The sequence below is a fragment of the Canis lupus genome, chromosome 38 (assembly GCF_011100685.1).
Source record: "Canis lupus familiaris isolate Mischka breed German Shepherd chromosome 38, alternate assembly UU_Cfam_GSD_1.0, whole genome shotgun sequence".
Lineage (NCBI taxonomy): Eukaryota > Metazoa > Chordata > Mammalia > Carnivora > Canidae > Canis > Canis lupus.
This window is the reverse complement of record NC_049259.1, coordinates 1,742,989-1,755,690: the sequence shown is the minus strand read 5'-3', so window position 1 is coordinate 1,755,690 and position 12,702 is coordinate 1,742,989. Positions and strand designations below refer to the sequence as shown.

At 57.9% G+C, this 12,702-nt stretch overlaps 1 protein-coding gene across 10 annotated transcripts in view; it reads left to right on the top strand.

Annotated features, from left to right (window-relative positions):
- Nucleotides 1-7,839, top strand: part of LRRN2 (leucine rich repeat neuronal 2) — a 61,513-nt gene extending 53,674 nt beyond the window's left edge. For all 10 annotated transcript variants that reach the window (XM_038586003.1, XM_038586000.1, XM_038586002.1 and 7 more), the window contains one exon: nucleotides 4,805-7,839. In XM_038586003.1, coding sequence (XP_038441931.1) covers nucleotides 5,023-7,161 — 2,139 coding nt within the window. In that variant the 5' untranslated portion in view covers nucleotides 4,805-5,022 and the 3' untranslated portion in view covers nucleotides 7,162-7,839. The remainder of the gene's footprint in view (nucleotides 1-4,804) is intronic.
- Nucleotides 7,840-12,702: the final 4,863 nt, after the last annotated feature.

Genomic DNA, 12,702 nt, shown 5'->3' with positions numbered 1-12,702 from the left:
CGGGACCCCAGGATCATGCCCTGGGCTGCAGGCGGTGCTAAACCACTGCGCCACCCACCGGGGCTGCCCTATTTTTTTTAATTTATCACAAAAAGTGAGAGCTGAGAAGTAGGTGGTAAGAAGGGATGAGAGGCAGCTGGGGATGGGGTGGGCGTGAAAGGGAAGGAGCAGCACTTCGTGCCCTGACCTCCAGTGCGCCTCCCCAGGTTCTGGCAGGGGGGTGCTACCCCCGCTTCCCAGCTCAGGCATCTGAGGCTCAGACCCAGGCTGCGTGCTTGGCCCAAGGTCACACAGCAAGTGGTGGAGCCAGGCTCAGACTCTGATGGCAAAGCCCAGGCTCCTTCCGCTCCACCGCTCCTCCTTTACATAAGTTATTTATGGAATTCAGGCTCTGCAAGGCTAGATAAACGCTTGGCTCGCCTCCCTCTGAGGACCTGCGAGTCTGCGATTCAATGAGAGGTGGGAGTGAGGAGCCCGGCTCACCTCCCTGGAGAAGCAGGAGGCCAGGTGCGCAGAGGGAGGGCTGTCCCCCTCCCCCAGCAGCCCTCCCACCCAGCGCTCATCTGCGGGTGGGGAGGCCGGAGTTGATCAACGCTACACTCAATTCTGCTGCCCATCTGTCTCTGCGGCTCAGGGGGCACCTGGCACTGACGCAGCGAAGGCCAGGCCATCGATCACCACCACCGCTCCTCCCCCTGGACCCTTGGCTCTGACTCTGGGAGGCTGGTGGGGGCTGCCCGGGAGGGGAGAGAGAGAGCCTCCTATCCACCAACCACCTGGAGGAGTGGGACTGTCACCACGGGCCCCAGGCCCCGGAGTGCCAGGGACTGAGCCGGGGCGGGGCAGGGTGGGAGAAGGAGCAGCCTTTGACAACAGCTTCTCCCACACTCTTCATTCAGCTCTTTGCCGAGGATCTGAGTGTAACGGACCATTCCACACTTTATGCTAGATCCAGAGCAGCTGCCTGGAGGAGGCGGGTCCCACGTAGCTGGCAGTGCCAGCTCTTGCCCTGGAGATTTTGCCCGTGGAGTGGACAGCCCTGCTTCCCTGACTGCAGCCCCAGGGCTTGCAGTCTTCCATCACCAAAGGCCGAGGCTGGCCAGCGGCCCAGCCCCCAGTCAGAAGGCAGGCTGAGGTCTGTGTGCGGCATCCTGCCTCGGCTTGTCCCTGTGGTGCCAGGGCCAGCCACACTCAGAGACGGTGCCTTCCCTGTGCTATCCCCTAAGTGGGGGAGGGAGGGGTGTCACTCTAGCCCGAAATTAAGGAGTGGTATCCACAGGGCCCACCAAGTGGCCGTGCGGGAGGAGGTGGTGAGGACCCAGGGCAACTCTGAAGGAATTTACATCTGAGGCCTTCTGGGCCGGCCCTGCGCTCTGCTCCTGTGAGACGGGCTGGGATCCTCCGGGCAGCAAGCCTGGGCTGGGCTGTGGCTCAGGTTCTAGAATCCGAGACCTAGGTTTGAACCCTGACCTGGCCACGTGGAAACTGTACAACCTCCGACAAGTCACATCATGCCTCAGCTGCTTCCCCTGCAGGACCAGACTAAATAGTCCCTCTCTGCCCACCCTCGGGGTTGATGGGAGGATCATCCGTTTCCCCCCTGGTGTCATTTACAAATACCCTCTGTGCGCTCAGCCCTGCACTGTTTGCGGGGGCACAGAATCATGTACGACATGGCCTCTGCCGCAAGGAGCTTGAAATCCAGTTGGGGAGAATGTCCACACTATCATCTGAACTCCTGCTCACCCCAGAGATTATAGATAAAAGACAATTAGCTTCCTCTGCAGCTCCCGGCAGAAATTGCTAATCAGCTGGCGTGAGTGGGCATGAGTGGGCATGTGCAAGACGGCCAGAACCAGTGATGGCAGGTAGTGGGCAGCTCAGTGCTCCTCCCTGGAAGGGGCTGCGTGCTCAGCAGCAAGAGGGAGGACTTGTCTGGGCCTTTGCCAAGCCTTGGGATCAGGGGTGCGGCCAAATGTGAGTCATCAAGCCATTGCCTCTCTCTGGGCACTGAACCCCAGCCCTGGGCTCCTGGCTGAGGAGGAGGGTGCTGCCCAGGGTGGAGGGAAAGGTGTCTCAGAAGGCTTTCGGTTATGTTTTAAGTGGTTCCTTCCTCCCCTGCACACAGCTGAGCATGTGTAGGACAAAGGTGTTAGGACAAAGGTGATGTTGGAGGAGAGATGCCTGTGGCTCGGTCAGTGGCTGAAGCCAGGAGAGTGGATGCTCAGGCCCAGCCGAAGAGCCCCCTCCACCCCCTGCAGGCTTCTCTGCCCTTTGGAACTATCCTGGGCACTTCTGATCATTTTGTATTTATTTAGTCTTGCCACAGTGCATCACTCTGCAAAGGTGTGATCTAGCTCTGCCCATTGCTCCCCGTGCCACCCTGAGGCAAGGCTGGGCCACAGTGGGCAAGCTCAGTAGGGACTTGTTGAGCCACAGGATCCAATTTCTGTTCCTCCTGAGAAGTCGTGTAGCTGGCGAGTCTCCCAGCCCTGGGGGATGACCGGAGCTGGAAGAGAACTGACACTTACCGAGCTCCGTGTGTGTGTGCCACCCTCAGCTCCCGTCATCCTAATGACAACCTCGTTTTTAGACAGAAGGAGCAGATGCTCTGAGAAGTAAGATCACTTTGCTCCCCCATGCCAGGTGCAGGCAGGAGGCGGGGGCCTCTGGTACAGATGTGGGGCAGGACCACTTGCCTAGGTCCAGCCCCGTGACAGGGCTGTCCCTGGTTCCTGCTGCCTCTCCACCCTCACAGTACACTACAGAGTCCCCTATCCTCTTCCCGCCTACCAGTGCCTGGCTCAGGTAGCCAAGTTCCCTGGGCTCCCCTCCATGCACGTCTGCAGGCATGCATGCATGTGTACACGTGTGTTTGTTTGCTCTGAGTTTTATGTGTCAGCACACACACACACACACACACACACACCCACGCAAAACCTCTGTGCATTTTCAGCCACGATTGTTTTCCCACCTTCAGAAATAGCTGCAGAGGAAGGTGGGAAGTCGTCAAATGTAAATAGGCGTAGCGCTCTCCTGCTCACGAGAGGGTACCCCGCCTCCAGCTGCTCCCCTCCCTGGCCCCAGCATCCTGGAAGCAGGGCAAGGTGGGCACAGAGCCCCTCTGGCCAGCAGAGAGACACCTGTCTAGAAGGTGGTAGCAGACGTTGCCCCAGGGGACAAGGACGGCCAGGCAGCCTGCCGCAGCCACAGCCCGGCCTAGGTACAAAGGGGCTGGTGTCAACACACAACCCCTGGACTTGGATGGGTTCCCATCTTCTGCCTCTGACCACCTATGTGTCTTGCACCAAATTCTTTAACCTCATTTAAAGAGGCTCATTAAACCTCAATTTCTTCATCTGCAAACTGGGGGTATTAATGCTTATCCTGTTGACCCATTATGATGGTTACATACAATAAGAGTCTTTGAAGGGTCCTGGCAAATTTCAGGTGCTCAGTAAGTGCCGGTTTGCTTCCCTGATACCTGCATTTGGAAGACTACCCGAATGGGACCTCTGGTCCAGAGGGGACTGGGCCCAGCAAGGCCTCCGGGCTCTTCCTCCATGTTGGTGGTAGGCCAAGGCTGGACTTGCCTCCAGGGTGATGCTACCTGGCCTTAGGATCTGTGGGAGAGCCTGGATTACCCATACTTAGGAGGTGGGAAAGAGCAGTGGCTTAGATTCTGGACTGGGGGTGGGGGTGAGACATCCTGGGGGATGGGATCCTGGAGCTACAGCAGTTGATTCATAGGGTAAATATTCACTGGGCACCTGCTGTACGCTCCAACTGCAGTGATGACCAGGACAGTTTCCCAGCTGGGGAGCCATTTCCAGGAGATGTGATCCGGGTCAGGAGCATGCGGCACTATAGGAACATAAGGTGGGCTCCTTGGCCAGCCAGGGGAGAAGCTTTGGGAGAAGCTTCTGTAAGAGGTGACCTTAAGTTGAGGCTCAAAGAAAAAGTCGGGCTTGTCTAGGAGACAGTGAGAAGGAGCTATGGGAAGGGGGTGGGCGTGTCAGGGTACCTTCCACTGGAAAGTGTGGCGCATGGTGGGTAAGCTGGAGAATAGCAAGAAAAACCGAGTCATGTACCTCACCTGCAGGGCTGAGGAGCCCACACCCAGGCGTCTTACACCCCCACCTCTTTCTGGGGAGCTCAGTCAGGCTGTTGGGAAGGGGAAAGCCCCGCCTCCAGGGGGGAAGCCATCCATGAGGAGAGCCCAAACAGACCCCAGGCAGGACCAGCCACTTCCCTGGCTGGTCTGGGTGTGGGCTCAGGGACCACTGCCTTCCTACTTCCAGAGTCCCGAGAGCCCACCCTGGAATCCAGAACGTGTGCCATTTCCACCAGCCCTGGTAATACCCACACTGCTCAGAGGGATGCCTGGGAACTCTCACTTTATTTTCCATTTACCCAGGGAGCCAAGGAGGGAGGGGGGAGACGCGAGAAAGGTAGGAGAATCTGTTCCACACATCTCGGCTCAGAAGGACTGTGGAGATGACAGGACTCCACGCACGCACGCACGCACGCAGGCACACCCCTCCCTTCCTGAGTTATCCTGGAAGCTTCTTGGTTCCGTCTCTCCCTCCTTCCCCAAAGCCTCACAGTTTCTCACTGCCCCAAAAGACGGTAGAAAAGGACACTAAGGCCTCAAGGCTGGAGGACGGAACCCGGGAGCCCTGGCTGTGGCCCGGTCCACCCCTCTCAGCCCCTTTGCCCTCTGAAGTCAAACAGGGGTGACACGGGCAGAGGGAGTAGTTTCTCATTCTCTGCCACCTCCTGACTCTGCATCCTCTTCTTCCAGGGCTGCCCTGATGGGGCGTGGCAATGAATGAGCTGGCCCAGCCCCAGCGGACAAGGATGGAAAGCCATGCCCAGGAGGGTAAGAAGCGGTGCCCACCCATCCCCACGTAGAATGACTGTCCTGGGAGGGTGGTTCCCCAGGCCCTGGCAGGGCTGCTGACCCTCAGCCTGTGAACTGCTAAGAGTGGAAGGACTCCAGACTCCTCCTGCGGCTCCATCATGAGGCTCCTCGTGGCCCCCCTCTTGCTAGCTTGGGTGGCCAGTGCCACCGCCGCCGTGCCCGTGGTCCCCTGGCGAGTGCCCTGCCCTCCTCAGTGTGCCTGCCAGATCCGGCCCTGGTATACGCCCCGATCGTCCTACCGCGAGGCCACCACCGTGGACTGCAACGATCTGTTCCTGACGGCCGTGCCCCCCGGGCTGCCCGCGGGCACACAGACTTTGCTGCTGCAGAGCAACAGCATCATGCGTGTGGACCAGAGTGAGCTCAACTACCTGGCCAATCTCACGGAGCTCGACCTGTCCCAGAACAGCTTTTCGGACGCTCGAGACTGTGATTTCCGTGCCCTGCCCCGGCTGCTGAGCCTGCACCTGGAGGAGAACCGGCTGACCCGGCTGGAGGACCACAGCTTCGCGGGGCTGGCCAGCCTGCAGGAACTCTATCTCAACCACAACCAGCTCTACCGCATCGCCCCCCGGGCCTTCGCCGGCCTCGGCAACCTGCTGCGGCTGCACCTCAACTCCAACCTGCTGAGGGCCATTGACAGCCGCTGGTTTGAGATGCTGCCCAACCTCGAGATCCTCATGATCGGTGGCAACAAGGTAGACGCCATCCTGGACATGAACTTCCGGCCGCTGGCCAATCTGCGGAGCCTGGTGCTGGCAGGCATGAACCTTCGGGAGATCTCCGACTATGCCCTGGAGGGCTTGCAAAGCCTGGAGAGCCTCTCCTTCTACGACAACCAGCTGGCCCGGGTGCCCCGGCGGGCCCTGGAGCAGGTGCCCGGGCTCAAGTTCCTCGACCTGAACAAGAACCCGCTCCAGCGGGTGGGGCCCGGGGACTTTGCCAACATGCTGCACCTCAAGGAGCTGGGGCTGAACAACATGGAGGAGCTGGTTTCCATCGACAAGTTCGCCCTGGTCAACCTCCCCGAGCTGACCAAACTGGACATCACCAACAACCCCCGGCTGTCCTTCATCCACCCCCGCGCCTTCCACCACCTGCCGCAGATGGAGACCCTCATGCTCAACAACAATGCTCTCAGTGCCTTGCACCAGCAGACGGTGGAGTCCCTGCCCAACCTGCAGGAGGTGGGTCTCCATGGCAACCCCATCCGCTGTGATTGTGTCATCCGCTGGGCCAATGCCACGGGCACCCGCGTTCGCTTCATTGAGCCGCAGTCCACCCTGTGCGCCGAGCCGCCGGACCTCCAGCGCCGCCCCGTCCGTGAGGTACCCTTCCGGGAGATGACGGACCACTGCCTGCCCCTCATCTCCCCCCGCAGCTTCCCTCCCAGCCTGCAGGTGGCCAGCGGAGACAGCCTGGCGCTCCACTGCCGGGCGCTGGCCGAACCAGAACCCGAGATCTACTGGGTCACCCCGGCCGGGGTGCGACTCACAGCTGCCCGAGCGGGCAGGAAGTACCGGGTGTACCCCGAGGGGACCCTAGAGCTGCGGAGGGTGACGGCAGAAGAGGCCGGGCTGTACACCTGTGTGGCTCAGAACCTGGTGGGGGCTGACAGTAAGACGGTTAGTGTGGCTGTGGGCCAGGCTCCCCTGCAGCCCGGCCGGGACAAGGGATGGGGGCTGGAGCTCCGGGTACAGGAGACCCACCCTTATCACATCCTGCTGTCTTGGGTCCCCCCACCCAACACAGTCTCTACCAACCTCACCTGGTCCAGCGCCTCCTCCCTCCGGGGCCAGGGCGCCCCTGCTCTGGCCCGCCTGCCGAGGGGCACCCACAGCTACAACATCACCCGCCTCCTTCAGGCCACAGAGTACTGGGCCTGCCTGCAAGTGGCCTTTGCTGATGCCCACACCCAGTTGGCATGTGTATGGACCAGGACTAAAGAGGCCACTCCTTGCCACAGAGCCTTAGGGGACCGACCTGGGCTCATAGCCATCCTGGCTCTTGCTGTCCTCCTGTTGGCAGCCGGACTAGCAGCCCACCTTGGCACTGGTCAGCCCAGGCAGGGAGTGGGTGGGCGGGCTCTCCTTCCAGCCTGGGCTTTCTGGGGCTGGAGCACCCCCTCCGTCCGCGTGGTGTCTGCGCCCCTTGTCCTGCCCTGGAACCCAGGAAGGAAGCTGTCCAGGTCTTCAGAAGGGGAAATGCTGTCACCACCATTGCTGCAAAATTCCTGAAGCTCAGCCGCTCGCAGCAGTAGAGGAATAACTAGGACTACTTTTTACCCAAAGGGAAGCAATCTGGGCCAGATGCCCTGCCAGGAAAGTGACATGGACCGCATGCTTGAGGCCTGGCAGCTGGACCAAGACAGATGGGGTTCTCAGCTCCAGGGGCTGCCCTTCCCTTGTGGGGCCTGTCTGCTGACATCTCCAAGGAACAGGAAGGACTCTGGCCAGAGCCTCCCATCTCCTTCGTTGTCAGTGCGCCCAGAGGCCCAGGGGCCTCTGCTTGGATGTCCCCTGCCTGCGTCCCACAGGACGCGCTCCCTGCCTGTGTCCCACAGGATGCGCCCCCTGCTCTTTGTATAGTCTTAATTGCTTGCTCTTTCCCCTCCTGGGCAAGGGCTGAGGGAGGCCTCCCCTCCCCACGTTGGGGGACCACTCCCACAGTGGGTTCCCGACCGCATCCGAAGGACGTCTGGGGAGAGAAGGGACGCCCAGGGACGCCTCATCTTGGCAAGCCTGGGTTGGCGCTCTGAGGTGGACTTTCTAGAGGCAATTTTGTACCTTTGTGGAGAAATGTGTCGCCTCCCCCCAACCCAGTTCACTCTTTTCTCCTGTTTTGTAAAAAATAAAAATAAACAAGAATAACAATAATAAGGGGGGAAAGGAAACAAAAGGAAAATAATCTTTGAATACCAAGTGTGACTGTGAAGCTCTCTCCTCTGGAATCTCTTCCAGCCCAGGGGGTGGCGGGGGTGGCGGGGGGAGGGGCTGGGAGGGGAGGGGGAGGTGGTGACAGAGGGCACAGGTGCTCCCTGTAGGTCTGAATCCGGGCCTGCTCCCCAGAGTCCCCCTGTAACTGTGACCTGAGAGTGGGGGCGGGGGTGGGTGGGGTGTGCAGAAGGGCAGAGAGCAGGAGAGGCTGATGGGGGAGGGTGGGAGAAGAAAACGGAGAAGAAGCTCAGAGAGGTGGAGAGGGTGGAAATTTCCATCACCAAACATTGTCGCCCCTTCTCCTTCCGTGATAAGCAATTAACATGCCACTGCCTAGGAAGCACTTCCCGGTATATTTCTAATTAAACAAACCCAAGAGGCAGAGTCATGCAGAGAATTGCAAATCACCAAGATCGCAAGAACTTCAGCTCACTGGGGCAGAAGGGGGCGTGGGGTGATAGAGGATTTGGCGAGGGGAGAACTGTGGGAGAAAGAAATTGCTGCATGGATCTTTCCATCCGTTTCGGTATCATTTGCAATGAGCCTGGTTTGCTTTTGCAGGTTTTTTTTTTTTTTTTTTAAGACAGATTGACTTCTTCAGGCCAAATGTGAAGAGGGGGCATCTGTCAGAAAGGCAGGAGGGCCCAGGGGAGGGGGCTGCTGTGGCCGGTCAGGGGAGCAGCAGCTCCAGAGCAGAGGCCACTGGCCCACAGCTCCTGTTTCTGGAAGGGGGCTGGGCAAGCCGTGGGTCTCCGGAGACCGCAGGAGCAACCCCTGAGCCCAGCTCCCCTGCGCTAAGACGCAGATGGCAGGCTTGCTGCGAGTTGTCTCCAAGCCGCCGCGGAGGCTGCGAACGTGTGCGCAGGTGGAAGCCAGACCAGGAGCAGGAGCACCAGGCCCCAAGGAACCTGGAAAGAGAGCAGCCCGAGGGCAGTGGCCCTCTCTGCGGCCCCTCAGTGACAGCCAGTTGAGGGCCCCTCTTTCTGTCAGGCAGGGGGTGTCCCGCACCGGCCGCATCAGAACCACCTGAGGACCTGCTGACCACCGGGGCTGGGCCCCCTGCAGCTCCTGCTCTGGATCTGGGAGGGCCTGGAAATTGGGGTTTTTGGAAAGGTTCAGGTGACGACGCTGTTGCTGCTGGTCAAGGGGACCCCGGCGTCTGGCCTGTGAGGGCTAGAATGTTTCACTCCCTCCACTGCAGGCCCCGGTGTGTTTGTGGGTAATGGTATAGGCTCTGGCCCCAGTGGGTCTGGAGGCCCGTGTCTCCCCCACTCCCCCGCCAACTGGTGGGCTGCTCAGCCCCTTTACCAAATGCCCACCCTCTGCCCCGAGGTCGGCAGGCCCCATTCCTGCATGCTTTTTCTCATGGGCCAGCTATGTGCTCTTGAGGGGAGAGACCTGGGAAAGCAGAGACATGACACACCGGCTCCCTTCCCATTTGGGCACCCCTGGTCCACATTCCTAATATCTCCTGGTGCTCCTTCCCGATGAGCGTTGGGATCCTGTGAGCTACTCCGGGCAGCCCGCCCACTGACTGGAGCTGGCCTGTGGGGTCCAGCTTGTTCTGCAGCCCTGATGGTCGGATCCATACCCTGCTCCAGAGCTCTGTAGGGGGAAGACGTGGGGCAGGGCCTGTGCTGAGCATGAAAAAAAACGGGAGGTGGAAATCAGTGCCTATCCTTTCCTCGAGGACAATGAGCACTGGCTGCCTTTCTGGCGGGCCCATGGCACGAAGAATCACGGTCTGTTACCTTAAATCACCCTTGGAGCCCTGGGAAGCCTGGGAAGCCCTGCAGCCCCCTCCCCTCACCACCTCCACTGCCACCCAAGAATCCTTGTGCCAGCCCCGAGGCTGGTCATGGCAACCCGAAGAGCAGCCCCGCACAGCTGTGGGCCCGTGCCTTAGACCTGCTAGCTCAGAGTGCAGAAGGTAGAAGACCTCTTTGCTGCCCTCCTTGCGCACAGCCTTCTCAGTGGCAGGCAGGAAGCCCCGCGGAATCGGTGGGTGTGGTGGGTTCCCCAGGAAAGGGGTTACGGTTCGGCCTTCCAGTCTTCACAGTTCCTGGTTTCACCGCACTGCCGCCTCCCAGCCTCCCAGTTGTCATGGCTTATGCTGCTTCGCCCTTGACAATGAAGCCCTCCTTCTTGGTTGCGGGGGGGGGGGTGGAGAACCAGCTATAGTTATATGAACCTATCTTTCAGCTGAATCCCCAGGCCTAAACAGGGTGGCTAGCCCAGAGCAATTAGGTGAGCTGGAAGAGGATGGAGGGGGTCTCCTCTGTCGCAGAGAGGCCACCACAGGGACATACAGCTGGGGAAAGGGAGGAAGAGGCGCTTTGCAGGGTGCTGTGTCCTAGAATAGCCAGGAGCCCAGCAAAGGAGAGTGAGCAGCCTCTCCTCGGTACGGAGCCGGAGCCGGTGCGTGGCTCAGGTGTGTTGGGCCGGGTGGGAGGACGGTGCCACCACACCCGCGAAGTCTGTTTAGACGGGTTAGAGGCGGACTCTGCGGGGAGAACCTCTGCTTCCGACCAAGCCTGTGTCGGTCTAGCGTGGAAGCTAAATACTATTAAGCCTGGTCTCTTCTGTACGTTTAAGATGGCTTTTTTTTTTTTTAACCCTAAATAGAAAGCTATATTTATTCTCCTTTAAATTTTAAGTTGTTTCATAGGGCCTGTTACTTCCACTTGTCAAGATGATTTCAAAATCTGGCCTAATTGTTGAGCATATTAGCTTCCCCTTCTAGTACACACCACTTCGAGGTTCCCCTGCCTTCTGTGCTCATCCACGTGCTCACACACGTGCTCAGCCACGGCTCAGATTGTGGAACCGGGACACAGTTCTGTGGCTCACCGCAGCCGCCTTGCCACCAGGCTGACAGGCTGCGTCATGCAGCGTGTCTGGTATGGCCAGTCAGCCGACTACACACTGCTCAAACACACTATCTTGCGGCCCACATTTCTGCACCCTCACACAGACTTTGTGGGAGACCGTGTGAAACGCGGAGATAGTGAGCTGGAGGCATTCCTGAGAGCCAGCCTCTAGCCCCGGCATCAGAGGAGGAAACGCGGTTGGCTAAGTTGGTGGAGGTGACCGATTAGGATTTTACTGGTCTCAGTACCAAAAAAATCCTTCGTTTCAGGAAGTGTCCCAGTCCTGGACAAACTGGGATGACTGGTCACCCTAGTCTAGCAGCCTCTTTCTGTGCCAACCAACAAACAGTTACTGAACACAAGTATGTGGTTGGCACAGTGGTAGGAAATGGGGATGCAGGTACAGATCTCTGGGCCCAAGGACCTTGCATTTTTGTGAGTGGGGCAAGTTGATGAACAGGACACATAAGTACGAATCAATAGTATGTAGGATGGTGATAAGAACTATGGAGAAAAGCATAACTCAGGGAAGAGGATGGGAGGCTGGAGCCCTATATGAGGTGCGTGGGGAAGGCCTCACTGAGAAGCTGACTTTGGAGCCAAGACTTGGGGGAGGGAGCCAAGCCATTGTCTGGGGGAAGAGTAATCCAGGCAGAGAGACCACCAAGGGTGAAAGCTAAGAGCAAGGAGGTCAGCTTGGCCACAGCAAGAGAAGAAAAGAAAAGGGGGCAACTGTGAGCTCAGATGAGTAGCTGGGGGGTCAGGTCAGGCCTCGCCAGGCTGATGGAGGGGCGTGCACTTTCCCTCTCATAAGAAGGGGCACCACAGCAGGGTCCTGGGCAGGTGTGGCATGACTGGACTTGAGGGAATCCCTCTGGCTGTGGTGTCCCAGGTGGGCCTCTCTAATAATCCTCTCTGTTTAGTCAGCCCTTCTAGAGCTTTACTGGGCATGGGCACTAAGCATCTCTACTTCTAAATCTATCCTCTTGCCCATTTTTGAAAATCAAAGCCACATTGACTCTTTTGCAGACTCATAACTGCTCTGCCTGTCACAGTGATTCTTCAAAGTAGCTCCATCACGTTGGCAGGTTTTGTCTGTGCCCTGCCCAGCAAGGGCGAGTGGAACACATTCAAGGGCATGCGGAATGACCTTGACTGGCCATCAGTGCCACCTTGTGCTTGTCACCAGGCAGGTGCCTCTGAGGGAGAGGCTGCAGGGACAGTAGGAGTCCCTACCCTACCTTCCTCTGTCAGTGCCAACAACGCGCTGGCTGTTCCAGGCCTGACATCTACCTTCCTTCTTGATGATTTTAGCAAGAGAACCCTTGTGTGTTCTGCAGAGTTTTCCCAAGTGTCAGATCAACCCGCCTTTGATCCTCCCCATACAATTCTTACCCTTCTGTGTGATCCTTTTGCAGTTGCCCGCTGATCAAGAGCATCTCCTGTATTTTTTATAGGATGGTAGTAATGGTGGCTACTGAGCATTTCCTACGTGCCAGCCCTCTGATAGGCACTCACGTGCCCCATTTCATTTCATTTCCAGCCAACTTATAGAGGGGATACTACTACCCCCATTTTACAAATTTAGATATCAGAGCCCAGAAAGGTTAAACGACTTATCCAAGGTCATACAGCTAGTAGGTGACAGAGCCAGGATTCAAACACCATCTGATGCCACGGGCCCAGGTTTAACAACGCTGCTCGACTATATTCAAATTCAAATTCATATACTTTAAAAGTATGTCAGTAGTTTTTCAAGAACGCGAGAACTTCTAAAATCTGCACGCGCTGAAGAGATCCCCTGTGCAGCCACCTTTATTTTTAGATGCTGCCCTCTTTTCTTTTCTTTCTTTCTTTCTTTCTTTCTTTTTTTTTTTTTTTTTTTTACACTCAGGATAATTTGTGACTTCATTGTCAGGACTTCAGTGTTAAAACCTCTTGAACTCTATTCTCTTGAGAATCACACTTTTGA